Here is an 18,748-nt window from a genome sequence, read left to right as displayed (position 1 = left end):
GTGCGTGTGTGTGTGTGTGTGTGTGTGTGTGTGTGTGTGTGTGTGCCTTCCTCCCTTCTTTCTATCCCTTTCTTTCTCTCCCTCCTCTTCTCCCTGGATTCTCTCTCACCCTCTCCCATCTCTCCCTTTTGCCGCCAAAGGAAAAAAAAATAAGAGAAAAACCATATCACTAATCACTTCTCTGCAGGGGCAGAAGTGCGAGGGTTCACTACAGGTTCAAGACTGTTTTTTTTTTTTAATTATTTTATTTTAAAATGAGTCGGGCGGTGGTGGCGCACACCTTTAGTCCCAGCATTCGGGAGGCAGAGGCAGGCGGATCTCTGTGAGTTTGAGGCGAGCCTGGTCTACCAAGTGAGTTCCAGGAAAGGCGCAAAAATGCACAGAGAAACCCTGTCTTGAAAAACCAAAAAAAGAAAAAAGAAAAGAAAAGAAATGATTTTTATATGTGCACGGGTGTTTTGTCTGCACGGATGTCTATGCACCACATGCATGCCTGGTACCTGCACAGGCCAGAAGAGGGCATCAGATTCTCTGGAACTGGAGTTACTGATGATTGTGAGCTGCCATGTGGGTGCTGGGAATTGAACCCAATCCTCTGGAAGAGCAGCCAGTGCTTCTCGGAGCCACCTCTCCAGCCCTAAGGCCATTCCTGTGTATGCAGTAAATTCCAGGCAATCCAGAACTACAGAACAAAACCCCATAATAGTAAATTGGGGCTGAGAGGCAGCCCCGTGGCTAAAAGCATTTTCTTCCTGTGCAGAGGACCCAAGTTCTGTTCTCAGCAGTCACGTCAGCAGCACACCCTATGGCTCAGCTCCAGGGGTTTTGACGCCCTCTTCTGGCCTGTAAATGTAGCACACACACAGTGACATAAGTAAAAATATACACATAATTCTAAAATAATTTTTAAAAGTTGAGCTTTGTAAGACAGGGGTCTTACAATATAGCTCTGGCTGTCCTGGATCTCACTCTGTAAACCAGGCTGGCCTCAAACTCACAGAGATCTGCCTGCCTCTGCCTCCTGAGTGATGGGGATTAAGGCTGTGAGCCGTCATGCCTGGTAATAATAATAATAATTTTAAAGCAAAGTCACACCTGTCACCTCAGCACTCAGAATCGGAGGCCAATCTGGGATGTGCAGTCACTGACTAATCCAGTACTCGGTAGGAATTCTGTCTTTATTGTTATTTTTTTTTTCAGCAATGAGGATTGATTGCTCTACCACTATATTAAAAAAATCTATTTATTTGTTATTTGATGTGTGTGTGCCCGAACAAGTTTATGTGTAGCATATGAATGCAGATGCCTCTGGAGGCCAGAAGAGGGCATCAGATGCCCTGGAACTGGAGTTCGGGGTGATCGTGAGCCCCCCGGGGTGGGTGCTGAGAACTAAATGCCTGTCCGCTCCCTGAAGAGAGCAGCCAACGTTGTGGCATCCCTCAGCCTCCCAGCCTGTCTATTTTCAGACAGCGTCTCATTATATTGCACAGGTTGATCTCACACTTCTACATTCCCACAATCCTCCTGCCTCAGCCTCATGAGTACAGGGAGCAGAGTTGGCCCCCAGGATCCAGGGGAAAGGTCAAGGGTCACAGCTGTCCTGCAGGACAGTGACCTTGCTTTAAGGCGTGCTTTTTATTGTTGTTTATGTCTGTATATGTGCACACATGTAGAGCGTGTACATGCAGGTTCCACAGGAGGCCAGACAGGGGCGTCAAATCCCTGTAACTGGAGTTATAGGCAACTGTGAGCTTCCTGCTTTGGGTGCAGGAAGCCAAACTCAGGCCATCTGGAAGGGCAAGACGCCTCTTATCTACTATGCCATCCATCCAGCTCCAGTGAGATCTTGATGCCAGAGTTTGAGGATAGCCAGGCTAGGAGATTCTGTCTATAGGTAGGTAGGTAGGTACATAGGTAGGTAGGTAGGTAGGTAGGTAGGTAGGTAGGTAGGTAGGGGATAAGGAAGGAAGGGAGGGAGGGAGGGAGGAGGTGGCTTACTCTTATGATCCCAGCATTTAATAGACGGAGCACGAGAGTTTCTCCGTGTGGAAGATGACAGAGAGCTGAGCCATGTCACCCTGTCTGCACGAAAGGTTATCTCTTTGCAAGGAGATGGTAAAGGTCAGGTTGCCAACTACCTCCCCTCTGCTAGGAAGATAACTCAGGTCAGCGGGCGAGGCTGAGAGCCAGCCTGTATAAATGGGGGGACAGAGGTGGTACAGAGGGAGCACCTCGGTCACAGGCATCTCAGTTGAGCATGGCAACGCTCGGGCTGCTGCTGCTGGCTTCCTGGGCTCTCACTGGGACTCTGCAGCTGCAGGCTGATGCGAGGCCAGCGCCCTATGGGGTGAAGTTGTGTGGCCGCGAGTTCATCCGAGCGGTCATCTTCACCTGCGGGGGCTCACGATGGCGCAGGGCAGACATCTTGGCCCACGACTCTCTGGGTGAGTGGGGGTGGGGTGGGGAGGGGGTAATCAACCTGGAACAGGTGGCCAGGTGGGCACATAGCCACGTATGAGCCAGGTCTGGTGCACACTGACCTTCCAAACACTTGAGAGGTGGTGGCAGAGTTTCCTGCATTTCAGAGCAGCCTGGGCTCCAAGGTAAGACCCAGTCTTAAAAATTCAAAGGAAAAAAAGGGAGGTGTGGAAGAATAGAGTTCCTGTCTAGCTATATGCAGTGGGAACACCCCTGCCTGGCCTTTTAGCTTCCCCCAGACCAGGGTGGTACAATTATAAGGTTGAGACAGCTGGAAGCCAGCCATTCTGGGTTTACCAGCAGGAGTGGGACAGTGGGAATCACCAAGCCACCCTTTCCTGAGTCCTGGCTGTGTGCAGCGTGGCTCCAAGCACGGAGCAGAGGTGCCACTGATCCGGAGGTGCCTGACGGGTGAGGGCCAGCAGGGTTTTTAGCCTAGTGAGCAGAGGGGCTGGAGGGCTCGATCCTGCCACCTTCTGGACTCTCTGCCCCTGCCCCCCCTTGCAGAGACTAATTCACAGTGGGTGAGACCTGGCAGAGTTCTTTACAGGGTAGACAGTTTAGTGTGGTTGGAGTAGGAGAGGCCAGGAGAGTGCAGCTCCTTAGAGGCAAGGGAGATGATGAAGGCTCACACTGGGCTAGAACCCCACATTCTGGGACAGCTAAGGCAGGATGGTCATGAGTTCTAGGGCAGCCTGAGACCCTGTTCTCAAAAAAACAAAAATGGAGGAAGATGATGGTGGTGATGGAGTGATGTATGGGTGAATGACGAACATACACATGGGTGATGGATGTGTGTGCAGACAGGAGCGTGCCTGGGTTCAAACAGTAGCTCTGGGGCCGAATGGTGAGTCCTCACGCAAGCTCACTGAGGAGCCACGGTCTCATTTGGATAGTAGGTGGCAGCCACAGGTCAGCGGCTGTCACCGAGTGGACCGAACAAGTTAATGTGGTGGACGATCAAGGCAGTCAATAATGATCGACGTTCATTTGAGGCCCAGCGTGTATCCAAGATTACTGTGCTTTTACTGGCGTTAAGTCCCCCACTCGTGATAAAACCAAAGAAAGTAGGAGCTATTATTACACACACACACACACACACACACACACACACACACACACACACACACACACACACTTTGTGGAAAAGAAAACCGAGCCTCAGAAAAGTAATCTCATTTATGATTCTAATTTAGGGAGCCTAGCTTCCAAATGCATACCTTCATCTACGTGAAATCCGTGACAGGAAAGTCGGGCTTAGTATTGAAACTGGTAACAGAGCCCAGGACTGCAGGAAATAAAATTTTAAACAGCCACCTCGATCCTCAAGACCAGAGATATAGCCTGGTCAGACAGGAGCCGACATTCTGAGCCCTAACGCTTCCTCCGCTTTGCAGGGGACTTCTTCCCGGATGCAGAAGCCAACACGGACCACTTGGCCAGCGAACTGGACGAAGCTGTGGGCTCCAGCGAGTGGCTAGCCCTGACCAAATCCCCCCAGGCCTTCTATGGTAGTCGACCCAGCTGGCAAGGGGCGCCTGGAGCGGTGAGGGGCAGCAGAGATGTCCTGGCTGGCCTTTCCAGCAGCTGCTGCGAGTGGGGCTGTAGCAAGAGCCAAATTAGCAGCTTGTGCTAGGACCCGGGTGGGGAAGCGTGCGGTGCCTCCAACCTGCGATGCTCACGACCATTCCTATACGCAAAGCGTTCACTGAAGCCTCCGCCAAGACGCGGTGTGCCAACCCATTCCCACCTTGCTCCGGGCCACACTCCTACCTAGCCAAACAGAAACTTGATCTTCGCGGCTGAGTTCTTCCCCTCCCCAACCCCAGCCCCAGAGAGCCTGGCTGCAGCCAGGTGCCCACCTATTCAAACTGGCCACCCTGAGCACCCGCGCCCTGTGCGGACCTAATTGCCGCGCTGTTTCCCGGCCAGGCCAGTGTAACCTGCCCCCTGCTCCTCTCCCTTCGGTCTCCAACCCAAAGCACTCCGCATGCCGACCCCAGGGCTGGGGACGCGGGGGCCCCCAGTACTCAGACTTTCCCACCACAAAATAAAGGTTCAGTTCCGAGCATTTGCACGCGTGCGTGTCATTGTTGGGGGTGGGCGGATTTGGGGACTTCCCGCCAGGGGCGGGGTGTCTTCCTTCTCGAAAGCTGCAAGCCCCAGGCCTGGAGGTGTCTGTTGTCCCTGGGAGCCATGAGCGGGCCCCGGGTTGCCAGCCTCAAGCCTTTGGAGCTGCTGCTGCTGCCGCTGCTGCCGCTGCTGCCGCTGCTGCTCGGGACGCGGCCCCAGGGTGAGAGGCTTCGTGAGTGCCAGTTTGGGATCACAGTTTTAGGGCGGCGGGGACCAGGCGACAGCAGGAGGTAGCAGGATGGGGAGGGACCCGGGAATCGCTCTGCGCCATCCCAGCACGTGCCAGGTCCTGGGCTCCGGTCCCACACCCTCGCAGGACCGGAGAGTGGACGCATCCACAGTCTGGCCTGTTTAGGCCCCGATAACTTGATCGCGGCCCTCCCGGCCCTCTGCGCCCCCACAGGCAGCCCTGGTCCACTGCAGTGTTACAGCGTGGGACCCTTTGGAATCCTGAACTGCTCCTGGGAACCTCTGGGCGACCTGGAGACTCCACCTGTGCTGTATCACCAGAGTCAGAAGTAGTGAGTAACCTGGAGTGGTCTGGGGAAACTGAGGCACGGGGAGTGGCCACTCGGATTTCAACTGGCTTTGGTTAAGAGGACCCCCGAATCCAGCTACTGGGAATTCCTTCCACACTTTCAAGACGCTCAACCAGGTCCCACTCACTTCCTTACGGCATGAACTCTGCATCAGTCAGTTTCCCTCTTTAAGTGTGCTCCCCCACCAAACCACAGTAACGACGACACGTGCCTCCCACGACTGATTCTGCCCATCGGCGAGGGAGGCACATGGCAAAGGGAAAATGCTTAGTCCTAGGAAGCAGGTTTACATCGCAGACATCAGGCAGATCGCTTGACTTTTTGGAGCAGTTTAGTTCACTCTTTGAACACACCACCAGTCTAAGCTGGCATGGTGGCACACACCCTTAATCCCAGCACTTGGGAGATGGAGGCAGGAAGGTCAGGAGTTCAAAGCCAACCTCAGGTCAGCTTCATAATCAGTGGCCAGCTTCAGCTACATGAAATCCTGTCTCCAAAAATTAATTAATTAATTCAAAATTGGTCTAGTGTTTGGAATCACAACAATGAAAGCTGGTCCTGGTGGGGTGCAGGGTGCAGATGTGTGTCTGGAAACTCCATTTGCGTTGGGCTAAGCAGAGGACAGCGAAAGGGACTTTGGGAGGAGGGATGGAGGAGGGTGTGTTTTCCGCGAGGGGTATCACTCTGTGAGGCTGCCTCTGACAACACTCCTGCTTCCGTCTCCGGTGTGCTGGGGTGACAGGTGTGGACGGTCACCTGGGCCACTGTTGAGCTCTTTCAGGATGTGCACATATTGTGTACATTTTGTAGAAGAGGAATCGAGAGGTTAAGTCGTCACTTGCCTCAGGGCCACACCAGTTTGAAATAGAGCAGGGGCTTCAAACGCCGGCAGAGCAGACTGAGGGCAGGAAGTCGGTGCAGGGATGCTCGGCCTGTGCCAACGTGTGTCTCTCCTCTGCATGTCTCCTCACAGCCATTCCAATAGAACCCAGGAGGTGAAGGTGCCTTCCAGGCAGAGCTGGGTGACCATTCCCCGGGAACAGTACACCATGGCCGACAAACTCCTCATCTGGGCGACCCAAGATGGCCAACCACTCTGGTCCCCTGTCTTTGTGAACTTGGAAACCCAAAGTAACACAGTGGGAGGGTGAGGCGCAGGGGTGGGAGGGTGGCTGGAGGGCCGAGCTCAGTGCACTCTGGCCTCCTATCTGCAGTGAAGCCAGACATGCCCATCTTCTCTGATGTGGAGATTTCTGAGGATGAACCCCTGGAGGCCACTGTGCTGTGGGAACCACCCCCATGGCCAACTCATAAGGTTCTCGTCTGTCAATTCCAGTACAAAAGATGCCAGGAGGAAGAGTGGACCCAGGTGAGTGTACAGGGTGACTGGGACAGGGCTTCCTTCCACCCCATCTCCGGTAGGTGGGATAGCACCCCAAGTCCTAGAGAGCACAGGCCCACTTGGCACCTGCCACAGAATCCCCCCAAACTCACATAGACAGCCTCAGAAGCAACCTTTTCTTTTGTTTCTTGTTTTTGAGAGAGTCTGTCTGTGTGGCCATGCAGCCAGCCAGGCCGGCCTCAAAGCCGCGATCCTTCAGCCTCAGCTTCCTGAGCTCTGGGGCAGCAGGCTTCCTTGCCACCTCTAGATACTGCCTGGGTATCTTTTCGTGAGTGTGGGAGCCAGTGAGACAAGCTTTCACTGTGTGGTCCTGGCTAGCCTGGAACTCACAGAGACTCACCTGCCTCTGCCCCCCCCATGTTGGGATTGAAGGGTGTACCACCACACCTGGCCTGCATGACTATCTTGATCAGTTAAAAATTTTATCTCATCCTGGAGCTTATGCAGGGACACTGGGCTCAGACTGAGAGGAAGGGACTGGACCTGCCTGGACTGAGTCTACCAGGTTGATCGCAGTCCTCGGGGGAGGATTTGCCCTGGAGGAGGTGGGAATGGGGGGTGGGCTGGGGGTAGGGGAGGGAGTGGGAGGGGGGAGAATAGGGGAACCCGTGGCTGATATGTAGAACTGAATGGTATTGTAAAATAAAATAAATTAAATTAAAAAAAATTTGTCTCAGGCTGGACAGATAGCTCAGTGATTAAGAGCACTGGCTGCTCTTCCAGAGGTCCTGAGTTCAATTCCCATCAACTACATGATGACTCCTAGCCATCTGTAATGAGATCTGGTGCCCTCTTCTGGCCCGCAGTCATACATGCAGGCAGAACACTGTATATATAATAAATAAATAAATCATAAAAAAAAGAACATGCATTTACTGTGTTAAAAAAAATGAGCTACATAGGAAGACATTTGACATCAACACCTGCACACACACACACACACACACACACACACACACACACACACACACTCCCAGGGCTTACTGTAACTTCTCAGTGTTAGAGGGCTAGCCCGTGCCAGACCCCGGATCATAGCATTGGAAAAAGAGGAAGTCTCTGCACAGAGGGCTACCCCATCACTTTCCCCATCCTTTTCCCAGCTGGAGCCACAGCTGACGACAGACCTACTGACTCCTGTTGAGATGCAGAACCTGGAACCTGGCACCAGCTACCAGGTGTCTGGCCGCTGCCGCGTGGAGAGCGGATATCCATGGGGCGAGTGGAGCCCGGACCTGTCCTTCCTGACGCCGTTCTTGGGTGAGGATGTCTCCATTTGTCTTGCACTCCTGAGCCTCGGCCCACCGTAGGCCAGGCAGCCGTGTCCGTCTAACTGTCCCCGCTTCTCCTCGTCCTCATCAGCTCCTGAAGATCTGTGGGTATCGGGCACCGTCTGTGAAACATCTGGCAAAGGTGCAGCCTTGCTTCTCTGGAAGGTAAACTGCAAGTCGAAGGTAGTTAGTTCTCTGCAGGGGTCTGGGAACGCCCAAGCAGCGATGGCTTCCTCTGCTGCCCCCTGGAGGTTACTTCCTGGATTGCAGGGGTCTCTTGCCGTGCTGGGGGAGGCAGAAGTCTCCACCGACCATGAACTCGTGAGAGATCTGAGGTGTTGGGTGGAATCTAGTGTCCCCGGGAGGAGACAGCAGATATGAAAGTGTAGACTCAGGACATGATCGCAGTGCATCTTGGCAAGATGTAACACTTGTGCTGTAGATCCGGTGCTGCCATCAGCACGGTAGAGGACGGTGTCATAGTCCTCCTGATTCCAGGTGGCCCACGCTACTCAAAAGGCAGAGGCAAGAAGATTGCACGTTCAAGACCAGCCAGAGTGAGTTCAAGGTCAGGGCATCTTAGTCTGAAAAGCAAAAAAAAAAAAAAAAAAAATTTAAAAAGGGGGCTTGGGACTGGAGAGATGCTGAGCAGTTAAGGGCACTGGCTGCTCTTCCAGAAGACCCGGGTTCAACTCCCAGCACCCACATGGCAGCTCAGCACCCTCTGTAGCTCCAGTTCCAGGAAATCTGACACCCTCACACAGACACACACGCAGGCAAAACACCAATGCACGTGACATAAAATAAAACAGTGGAGAACACTAGGTAGGAATGTGTGAGGTCCCAGGCTCCATACTCAGCAATGAAAAAATACACTATTGAACATCTAATGTCTGCTGGGCATGGCTGACCTCTGCAAAGAATAAAACATATATGGCCCCTGGGGCCACACAACTGCCATCCATTTAGTTCCACGTGTGTGTATGCATGCATACACGCAGGGATGTAGGGGTGCATGCATTTGAATGCATGTATGTGTACATGCACATTTACATGCAGGTGTGTAAATGTATGCATGCACGCATGTAAAAGCATGTATGTGTGTACATGTGTGTGTACATTTATACTGTCTAACTCACAGAGATCCACCTGCCTCTGTCTCCCAAGTGGTGGTGTTGAAGGTGTTAGACATTGCTCCTTGCTGGAGTTTTCTGGAATCACTTAAACTATTACACATTTCCATCCTTGTAAGTTTCCACTGGGGAGGAAGTAACAAAGCCACAAGGGAGGGAGCCGGGGGTGTGCAGCAGGGCAGGAGCCTTTCATGAATATTTCAAAGCTCTTAGGTCCTGCTGGGACGCAGTCCAGAAGTACAGCTTCCCTGGGATGTCTGAGGTCATGGATTCTGTCTGCCGCGCTGCATGAGCCAGATGTGACGTGCCGGCAATGAGAGGTAGAAGCAGGAGGCCAGGGGACCAACAGTTCCAGGTCACCCTTGCTGTACACTCAGTTTGAGGCTCTATTTGTGACGTCCTCTATTTGTGACGTCCTGTTCCAAAGAAAAGAGAGAAACAAGGGGTGGAGGGCCGAGGGAGGCCTGAGAGTCAGAGTTCAGTCTCAGGAACTGTGTAGAAAGCTGGCTGTGGAGCTGGAGGGACGACTCAGCCCTGGCTGCTCTTCCAGAGGACCGGGTTCGGTTTCCAGAACCCGCCCCTCAGCTCACAACCAACTGTAGCCCCAATTCCAGGGCATCCAATGCTTTTTTCTGGACTCTGAGGGTACACTCACACACACGCAGTCAAAACACCCCTACACACACACAAAAAAAACATATGAACAAACCTTTTTTGTTTTTTATTTTGAGACAAGCTTTCTCTGCAGCCCTGGCTGTCCTGAAACTCACTCTGTAGACCAGGCTGGCCTCGAACTCACAGAGATCCACCTGCCTCTGCCTCTAGAATGCTGGGATTAAAGGCTTGTGCCACCATGTCTGGCTAATAAATCTTAAACAAACAAACAAACAAACAAAGCCACAATAAGCTGGGTGTTGTGGTGTGCATCCCAGCACTCATCCAGTGAGAGGGACGGAGACAGAAGAGCCCCCTAGTTCCTGGACCAGCACAGTGGCAGAAACGTGAGAGACGCCACTTAAACAAGATGGAAAGAGGAAGCCAACTCCTGAGAAGCTGTCCTCTGACCCACACATGTGCCATGACACACACACACACATAAAATAAAAAGAAAAGAATTTGGTATTTAAGATAAAGGTTTGTGGGCTGGGGAGTTGGCTCAGGAGAGCTTACTGCTCCTGCAGAGACTGTGATCTGGATACTAAGTGCCCACATCAGGTTGCTTTCAGCTGCTCATAACTCCAGCTCCAGGGAATCCTCTGGCCCCTTGGGTACTGAAGTCATGTGTACATACCCCAAAACACACACATGCTCATGCACACACACACACATACAATCTTGAAAAAAGACAAGTATCAGTGCTTGTGTGTTTGTATGTGCTTAGGTGTGTATATGAAGAGGCCGAGGACTCTTATCTTTCCTCAGGCTCCGACCACCATGATTTTTTTTTGTTTTTTACTTTTCCTGTAGCTTGCCAACCAGGGTAGGCTGGCTGGCCAGTGAGTCCCAGGGATCCACCTGTCTCTGCCTCCCTAGCGCTGAGGTTACAAGCATGCCACCATGTCTGGCTTTTTAAACATGTGTGAGGGATTGAACTCGGGTCCTTATACTTGCACAGGAAGCCCTTTACCAACTGAGCACCTCTCCAGACCTAGAGATGAGCATTTTCAAAAAATCCAGTCAACACACTCAAGTGCCAAGACCAAGGTGTTGTTGTTTTGTTTGTTTTTAGAGTCTTGTCTGATTGCTACCTAAGCCGGCATTAGTGAGAGCAGAACAGGGCAGGGCCGTGAGTGCACAGTCAAAGCTATCTCTATGAAAAGTCGGTACCCTGCTTGCTACACATTGACTTTTGTTTCCTAAGACAGGGGCACATGTAGCCCAAGCTGGTCTCAAACTGTGGCAACTCCTCCTCCCCTGCCTCCTGAGTCCTGAGATTCTAGATATGAGCCACCACGTCAAGCTCCTTAGATTTCAGACCCTCGGGGTGTCTCCTTTCCCTCCCTAGCCCTCCACTGTAAACCTCTGTAAACTTCTCCGAGGCTCAGTGTCTACATCCATAAACAGGGTGTCCCATGCTGCCACACTGCCTGACTTAGCAGGTGTCTTGCCATTATAAATAGTGGACACTCAACAAAATGGGGGGATGCTAACCTCAACTTCTCCTCACCTCAGGACCCAGGACCCTGTGTGCAGGTGACTTACAGAGTCTGGTTTGGGGTTGGAGATGTTACCACAACTCAAGAAGAGGTCCCTTGTTGCAAGTCCCCATCCCCGCACTGATGGAGTGGGCTGTGGTGTCCACTGTCAACACCACCAACGGGCCGTTGCTCACCAACCTGTCTTTGGTCTGCTTGGGTAAGACAATGTGAACGTCCTCTGTCCAATTCCTTAGGGGACAAGATAGACTTCCTGAATGGACAGTCAAGATGTCTCCTCCTGTTCCAGCTCCAGAATCTGCCCCCCATGATGTGGTCGTCAGAAGCATTGATGGGAGGCCAGGGCTACTGGTGACCTGGCGACAAGGGACCAGGGAACCGTGGGTGTATGTGGTGGACTGGGCTCGAGATGGTGACAGCCTGGACAAGCTCAGCTGGATCCATCTCCCCACCAAAAACCTCAGCACTTCATTACCAGGTTAGGCCCTGGGGCCCCTGGGATCCCATCTCCTGGTACCCGGGGCTGGACACTTATAGAGATTGCTTTAGCTCAGTTTTGCAGCACCCAGAACATGGTGCTGCCTCTATGGGTCGATTTCTCCATGGTGCCCTGGTGGGAGTCTGTGCCAGAGAGGGATTACATGCTGACACAGGAAGCCAGATAAGGTTCAGATTGTAGCATTATGGGGGAAAACTCCAGACGCCACCACAGGCTTCTAGACTGAGGCCTGATATTTGGACGAATGTCTCAGGTATGAAGGAAGAAAATGAGGCAGTCGGGGAGAAACGGAAGTGAGATGCTGGAGCTTGTGTGTGCACTGGATGGAAAGAGAGGAGTCCCAGCCCGTGGTGGTCTACATCTGAACTGAGGAGGCTGAGGCAGGAGGATCACTATTTACTAATTTTAGGACAGCCTGGGTGAGGGGGGAAAAGGGGGGAAGGGGGAGAGTGAGGGAGGGGAAGGGAAAGATGGAGGGAGGGAAGGAGGGAGGGAGGGGGAGGGAGGGGAGGGAGGGGAAGAGGAGACAGGAAGACCAAAGGTACGAGGAATGAGGGGGCATGTGGAAGGAGGGGAGAAAGAGAGAGAAGAGCACTGGATAACGATTCTGGAACATTCCTTCTTTGGCCCACTTTGTAGGCACAGCGGTTTAGAGGCAGGGCTCTCCTCAGGAGCCTGACTCTCTTGAGAGGAGTGTCCTCAGTGCAGGCCTGTGTCCATGCCTCTCTGTACTGGTAATTTTATTACCTGGCCTTGGGGCAAAATCACTGTAGTCACTGAGGAGCAGCATTCCTGACGACAAATGCTGGAGAATCAAAGCCCCTCAGGAACAGCCCTGACCAGCAATGAAGAAGGCTGAGCTCTGCTCTCCATTCTCACACCCAGCCGCAGAAACTCGCTTCCCGACTTTGGGGACTGACTTATCTTATTTCATTTTTATTTGCTTATTTTTTTGTTTTCATTTTAGGTTTTTTGAGACAGGGTTTCTCTGTGTAGCCCTGGCTGTGCTGGAACTCACTCTGTAGACCAGGCTAGCCCTGAACTCAGAGATCCACCTGCTTCTGACTCCTGAGTGCTGGGATCAAAGGCATGCGCCACCACTGCCCCTACTTATTTTATTTTTAGTTTTTTTTTTTTTTGAGATAATAATAGAATTGCACTTGCCCCTGCCCTCTCCTCCCCCAAACCCTTCCATACACCCCTCCATGCTCTCTTTCAAATTCATGGCCTCTTTTTCATGAGTTGTTATTGCATGTGTATGTACACATATTTTTTAAAAGATTTATTTATTATTATGTATACAGAAGAGGGCACCAGATCTCATTACAGATGGTTGTGAGCCACCATGTGGGTACTGGGAATTGAACTCAGGACCTCTGGAAGAGCAGTTGGTGCTCTTAACCTCTAAGCCATCTCTCCAGCCCAAAATTTATTTATTTTTTTTATAATATATGCATTGATGTTTTGCCATGGGTGTCGGGTTCCCTGGAACTGGAGTCACAGTTGTGAGTTGCCATGTGGGTGTTGGGAATTGAACCCAGGTCCTTTGGAAGAACAGTTAGTGTTCTTAACCACTGAGCCATCTCTCCAGCCCGTATGTACACATATTTATCACATGTAGTCCTAATACAACTTGCTCGGTCTGTATAGTGTTACCTGTGTGTTTCCAGGGCTGACTGGTGTTGGCTACCCAATTGATGTGCTCTTTCCTGAGAAAGACTGTCTCCTGCTCTCTGCATGCATTCCTTGGCAGCTGCCATTTTGTGTAGGGTTGAGGCCTCCGCGCGGGGTTCCCCATCCGCTTTGGCTCTGTTGGTGTTGCCCTTGCTCAGCTCACATTTGGGCAGTCATGCTGGTGAGACTTCACCGGTGCATCTTTTTGTTGTTGTTGTTGTTTTGGTTTGGTTTTTGGTTTTTCGAGACAGAGTTTCTCTGTGTAGCTTTGGTGTCTGTCCTGGAACTCACTCTGCAGACCAGGCTGGCCTCAAACTCACAGAGATCCTCCTGGCTCTGCCTCCCGAGTGCTGGGATTAAAGATGTGCACCACCACCGCCCGGGAGCAGCAGTGCAGCTTTTAACTTCAGTAGGAGACACATCTGGCAGCAAACTCCCAACCCTCTGGCTCTTACTCGGTGCCTGTGAGCGAAGGCTCAGGAGTGGTTTGTAGATGTATCCGTTTGAGACTGGACTCACAACTCCACGTGTTGTGTGGTTTTATTCTTAAGGGTTTTAAACAGTTTAATTGTGTGTCTGTGCACGCGGGGGCAGGTACTCTCCGAAGTCACTGGAGCTGGCGTCATACACATGGTGTGGAGACCAAACCTGGGCCCTCTGTAAGCACAGGATGCTCTCTTACCCATGGAGCTATCTCGCCAGCCCTTGTTTTATTTAATTTTCTTTCTTTCTCTCTCTCTTTCTTTTTCTTTCTTTCTTTTTTTTTTTTTCTTTTCTTTTCTTTTTTTTTTTTTTTTTTTTTTGAGGCAGGGTTTCTCTGTGTAACCCTAGCTCCCCTGGAACTCACTCTGTTAACCAGACTGGCCTCAAACTCTCAAACTTACCTACCTCTGCCTCTCAAGTGCTGGGACTAAACGTATATGCCACCATGCCTGGTTTCTAATCCCCCCCCCTTTTTAAATAATTTTTTTAAATTTTTTTTCCCCCGGAGCTGAGGACCGAACCCAGGGCTTTGCGCTTGCTCTACCACTGAGCTAAATCCCTAACCCCATAGATTTTTTAAATTATTATTTATGTATATGGGTGCTTTGCCTGAATGAAAATATTTTCCAAGTGTGAATAGTACCCATGGAGACCAGAAGAAGGTGCTAGATCCCCCTGACATACATACAGATGGTTGTGGCTGCCATGTGGGTGCTGGGAACTGAACCTATGTCCTCTGGAAGAGCAGCCAGTGCTTAAGCCCAGAGCCACCTCTCTGGATGCGTCACGCAGCCCTTTAATCCTGTTTTCATTTTTGAAACAGTCTCACTGTGCAGCCCTGCCTGGCTGGAACTCCCTGTGTAGACCAGGTTGGCTTAGATTAAAGGTGTGTAAAGCTACACCCAGATATTACTTTAGTTTTACCCCACCCCCACCCCAATACTCTTCTGTATCCCAGGCTGGCCTTGAATTCACTAGCCAATGATGCTCCTGAACTTCTGCCCCTCCTGTTTCTGCCCCTCAAGTGATGGGATGACGGGCATGCGGCCCTACACCAGTGCCTTTAATCCTGGCACTCAGGAAGCAGAGGTAGACAGGTCTCTGTGAGTTCAAGGCTGGCCAGGACTATATAGTATGACCCTGTGTGAAAAATGAAGTAAGAGTCTGGAGAGACGGCTCAGTGATCGAGAGACATGTCACTTTTATTGAGGACCTCACTAGGGCTTTGTGGGAGCCAGGCAGGCCCTCTGCCCACTGAGTCACACCCTCAGTCCCGCTCTTTAGTTTTCGGAGGCAGGGTCTCTCTGGCAGTCCAGCCTCAGGGCTCCACAGGTTCAGGTCACTGCACACAGCTGGGACTCGCCTGCCTGTGCTGTTTACAGCTTGCTTTCTCTCCCTTCAGTCTCGGTCCCCCCAGGGGCCCCAGTGACAGCTCCTGTAAGTGAGCTCTGCCCTGGGGAGGGAGAGCCAGCTGTAAAAATGTTCTCTTCTTCCTGTTCCCTCCAGGGGATTTCGAAGGAGGGGTCCCCTATCGAATTACAGTGACTGCGGTCTTCCCAGAGGGCTTAGCTGCCGCCCCCTCAGTTTGGGGATTCACCGAGGAGTTAGGTGAGAAGTGTCACTGAGGGTGCGGCTGGGTCTTAGGGAACTGCACGAGGTGCTGACACACTGCGTTTCTTCACAGCACCCCTTGCTGGCCCAGCAGTTTGGCGACTCCAGGATGACCCTCAGGGACACCTGCTGTGGCATGGGGAGAGGTGCCAAGACACAAGCTCCGAGGCCAGGTTGCTCACTATACCGTGTGCATGCAGGGCAGAGACTCCCCACCGTCTGCATGAATGGTGAGCTTCCTGCCTCCTGTTCCTTCCTCTATCCCCAAGATCCGCCTGTCATCTACCCTGTCTCTACCTTCTCCGCACCTGGGAATTCTATGTCACCAAGTTCCCAGAGGACAATAACAGTCTTGGCTACTGCTGAAAAGCTTACCGAGACATTAAAGGTGAAGGCTCCAGTGTGTCTTCGCTGACAGTGATGGATACCTGTCATATTTCATTAAGTGAAAAGTATAAAAAGGATCACAGGTTCTGAGATGGCTTTGTTTTTGGTAAAAAGGCCCAGCATTGAGCAAAGCCAAGACTCAAATATGCCAAGAAAAATTTCTCTCAGTGTTAACAGGGCTTGTAGGATTGCTTGTGATTTTTATTTCCTTCTGCTACCCTTGAGATATTTTACTGTAATAACAAATTCCTGGGGCTGGAGAGAGGTTCAACAGTTAAGAGCTCTGACTGCTCTTGCAGAGGTCCGGGGTTCGGTTCCCAGCACCTACATAGTCTCTGTCCTCCAGTCTCAGAGGCTCTGGTGTCCTCTTCAGGTCCCCATGGGTACTGCATGCATGTAGTGCACAGACAGACATTTAGGCTAAACACCCGTACCCATAAGAAAAAAATCTAAAAGAACAGATTCCTTTTTAAAAGTATTGTTCTTGGCTTGGGGCAGTGCCTCAGCATAGAGCTCCTGTCTATAATGCCCAGTGAGGGTCTGGAGTGTGGCTCAGCAACGGAGCAAAGTTCAGCATGTACAAGGCCCGTGGTTTTATCCCCATCATTGAAGAAACAAAACCATTATTCTTTTCTTCCTAACCATAAAAGTTATCTGAACTTGTTACAAAATCTGCCTCACAGGCCTGTGAAATGGCTCACCAAATTAATACTCCTGCCATTGAGTCTGATGACCTGAGTTCAATCTCCAGGACTCACACGGTCAAAGGAGGGAACCAACTCCCACGTGACCTCCACACTTACCCCATCACACACAGAGACTGAGGAAATAGTAACTGAGTCACCATGGGGACACTCCAGGGACATCAGCACCCCCTCTTGCTCCCCATTCAGAAAGTGCAGCTTTCTCGAATACTGTGCACACGTGGTTACAGTAGGTTTGGGAAACTTGAATTTTTTGTTCGTTGAGACAGGGTCTCTCTTGATCTCAACCCGACCTGGAAATTGCGTTCTGAGAAACTGGAATGACTGACAGGCGCACACTACAGTGCCCTTGACAATTCCCTTCCCTCCTCAGGGCTGGGGTTCAAACTCAGGGCCTTGTGCGTGGGGGGCATCACTCAGGCAGCTGACTCCCCAGTAGGAGATTCACAGGCACAGACAACTGAGCTAGCATCTAATCAGCCACATGGCGGTTAGAGCTGTGCACAAAATCAGGGTCCATTTAAATGAGGGGTCAGAAGATTGGTTAAGGAAGTGTGATACTGGACAAAATTTACAGACCAGGAGCTATGAGATGGCCCCTACCACGAAGCCTAAGACTCCTATGGTGGAATGGGCGGTGAGAAATGACCCCTGACCTCCTCATGTGTGCCATGGCAATGCTTATGGACAAGCGACCCAGAAAATAGTGTCACATAAATAAATAAAGAAGACGGAGACAGAGCCACATGGAAAGTCGCACAGAGGAAGGGGTGTGTGCAAAGTCCCCAGGGCATGATTACTGCCCCCCCCCAACTCCTCTGCTCCTGTCCTTCAGTGAGCTGTAATACCCAGACGGTCACTCTGCCCAGCCTTCACTGGGGTTCCTTCGAGCTGTGGGTGACGGTGTCCACCATTGCAGGGCAGGGCCCACCAGGTCCCAGCCTTTGGCTTCACCTACCAGGTATGAGGTGGGGATGGGGCTGCCTGCCCACTCCAGGCAGGGGTGTCTTGAAGTCCTAATGTGGGTTTCAATGGTGGAGAGCCTTCTAATGGAGAGGATGTGTATAGGATAGTACTGAGGATGGAACCCAGGACCACACCCCAAGTCTGCCTCAGGACACTTTGCTTCTTCTAAATGCTGTTCTATTAGCCAGCAATTTACATCTGGAACAGCGTCTCCCCGACCCTGCCCATGCCTGTCAGCATACCCTATGCCCCTTCTTCATGATGGCTGCCCCTTCAGCCCCGCCCATGACCAGACCCCTTGTTCAAGGCGGTGTAGTCCTACCTATTCTCCCCACCCACAGATAATGGGATCATGTGGAAGATTCTGCCTTGGGTCCTGTCCCTGTGGGGCTTGATCCTGATGGGCTGTGGCCTGGGCCTGGCTACCACCAGGTAAGACCGTCAGATATGGGACCTCTACCCTGGTGGGTTCAGCAGCTAGGCCCTGGATGGGTGGCCTTGGGGCTCAGGAAGTTCATGGATCCTAGCAACATGTTTGCCACTGGGTCCCTGCTGGCCAGGTGCCCCCGCCAGCGACACAAGTTGATTCCCCAGTGGATCTGGGAGAGGGTTCCCGACCCTGCCAACAGCAATTCCGGGCAGCCTTACATAAAGGTGAGAAAATGCTAACTGGGGGAGCGCCACTCTCCAACTGGAGGATGCTGGGGCAGGTGGGAGGGGAGGACTACTGAGTTCCCGGCCTCGGTCTCCCCAGGAGGTGAGCCTGCCCCAGCCACCCAAGGACGGACCCATCCTGGAAGTGGAGGAAATGGAGCTAGAGCCCATTATTGAGTCCCCTCCAGCCTCTGCCCCGCTTCACTCTGGGTATGAGAAACACTTCCTACCCACACCAGAGGAGCTGGGCCTTGGGCCTCCAGCCCCCAGGTTCTAGCCTGTGTCCCTATCTTGGGTTAGACTTTTTTATTTTTAGTTTTTTGAGGCAGGATCTCACTACGTAGCCTTGGCTGGCCTGGAACTCACAGAGATTCACCTGGTTCTGCCTCCCAAGAACGGAAATTAAAGGCTGTGCCGCCATGCCCAACCGACTCTGTTTTCTAGCTTCGGCACCATTGACATCTTTTTGTTGCTGTGGAAGAATTAATATTCTCATTGGCCCAACCCTTTTGTTGTTGTTTTCTTTACTGTGTCAGAGTCTTGGTCTCAAACCTGTGATCCCCCTGCTGCAGCATCCCCGGTGCTGGGATCACAGGTGTGTGTCATCTCACGCAGCCACAGCCTTTGATGCTAGGAAGATCGACTTCTGAGCAGCAAACCA

At 51.8% G+C, this 18,748-nt stretch overlaps 2 protein-coding genes across 2 annotated transcripts; both read left to right on the top strand.

Moving 5' to 3' along the window:
- The first annotated feature begins 2,204 nt into the window (after positions 1–2,204).
- On the top strand, positions 2,205–4,519 carry Rln3 (relaxin 3). The gene is made up of 2 exons (XM_028858656.2): positions 2,205–2,444; positions 3,876–4,519. The coding sequence occupies exons 1-2, from the start codon at positions 2,258–2,260 to the stop codon at positions 4,112–4,114; spliced, it is 426 nt and encodes a 141-aa protein (XP_028714489.1). The 5' UTR covers positions 2,205–2,257; the 3' UTR covers positions 4,115–4,519.
- An 88-nt stretch (positions 4,520–4,607) lies between these two features.
- Positions 4,608–18,591, top strand: Il27ra (interleukin 27 receptor subunit alpha). Its single transcript, XM_037206034.1, is given in 17 exon segments — positions 4,608–4,783; positions 5,015–5,132; positions 6,124–6,281; positions 6,365–6,519; positions 7,653–7,809; positions 7,912–7,985; positions 11,126–11,216; positions 11,219–11,308; positions 11,399–11,587; positions 15,272–15,373; positions 15,450–15,485; positions 15,488–15,589; positions 15,592–15,606; positions 17,303–17,428; positions 17,775–17,865; positions 17,994–18,087; positions 18,188–18,591. Coding segments are annotated over 17 exon segments (1,884 nt in total). The 5' UTR covers positions 4,608–4,674; the 3' UTR covers positions 18,365–18,591.
- Positions 18,592–18,748: the final 157 nt, after the last annotated feature.

Source organism: Peromyscus leucopus, chromosome 5, assembly GCF_004664715.2.
Source record: "Peromyscus leucopus breed LL Stock chromosome 5, UCI_PerLeu_2.1, whole genome shotgun sequence".
NCBI classification, from domain to species: Eukaryota; Metazoa; Chordata; class Mammalia; order Rodentia; family Cricetidae; genus Peromyscus; species Peromyscus leucopus.
The sequence above is the reverse complement of the archived record's forward strand: the minus strand, read 5'-3'. Positions and strand labels throughout refer to the sequence as shown.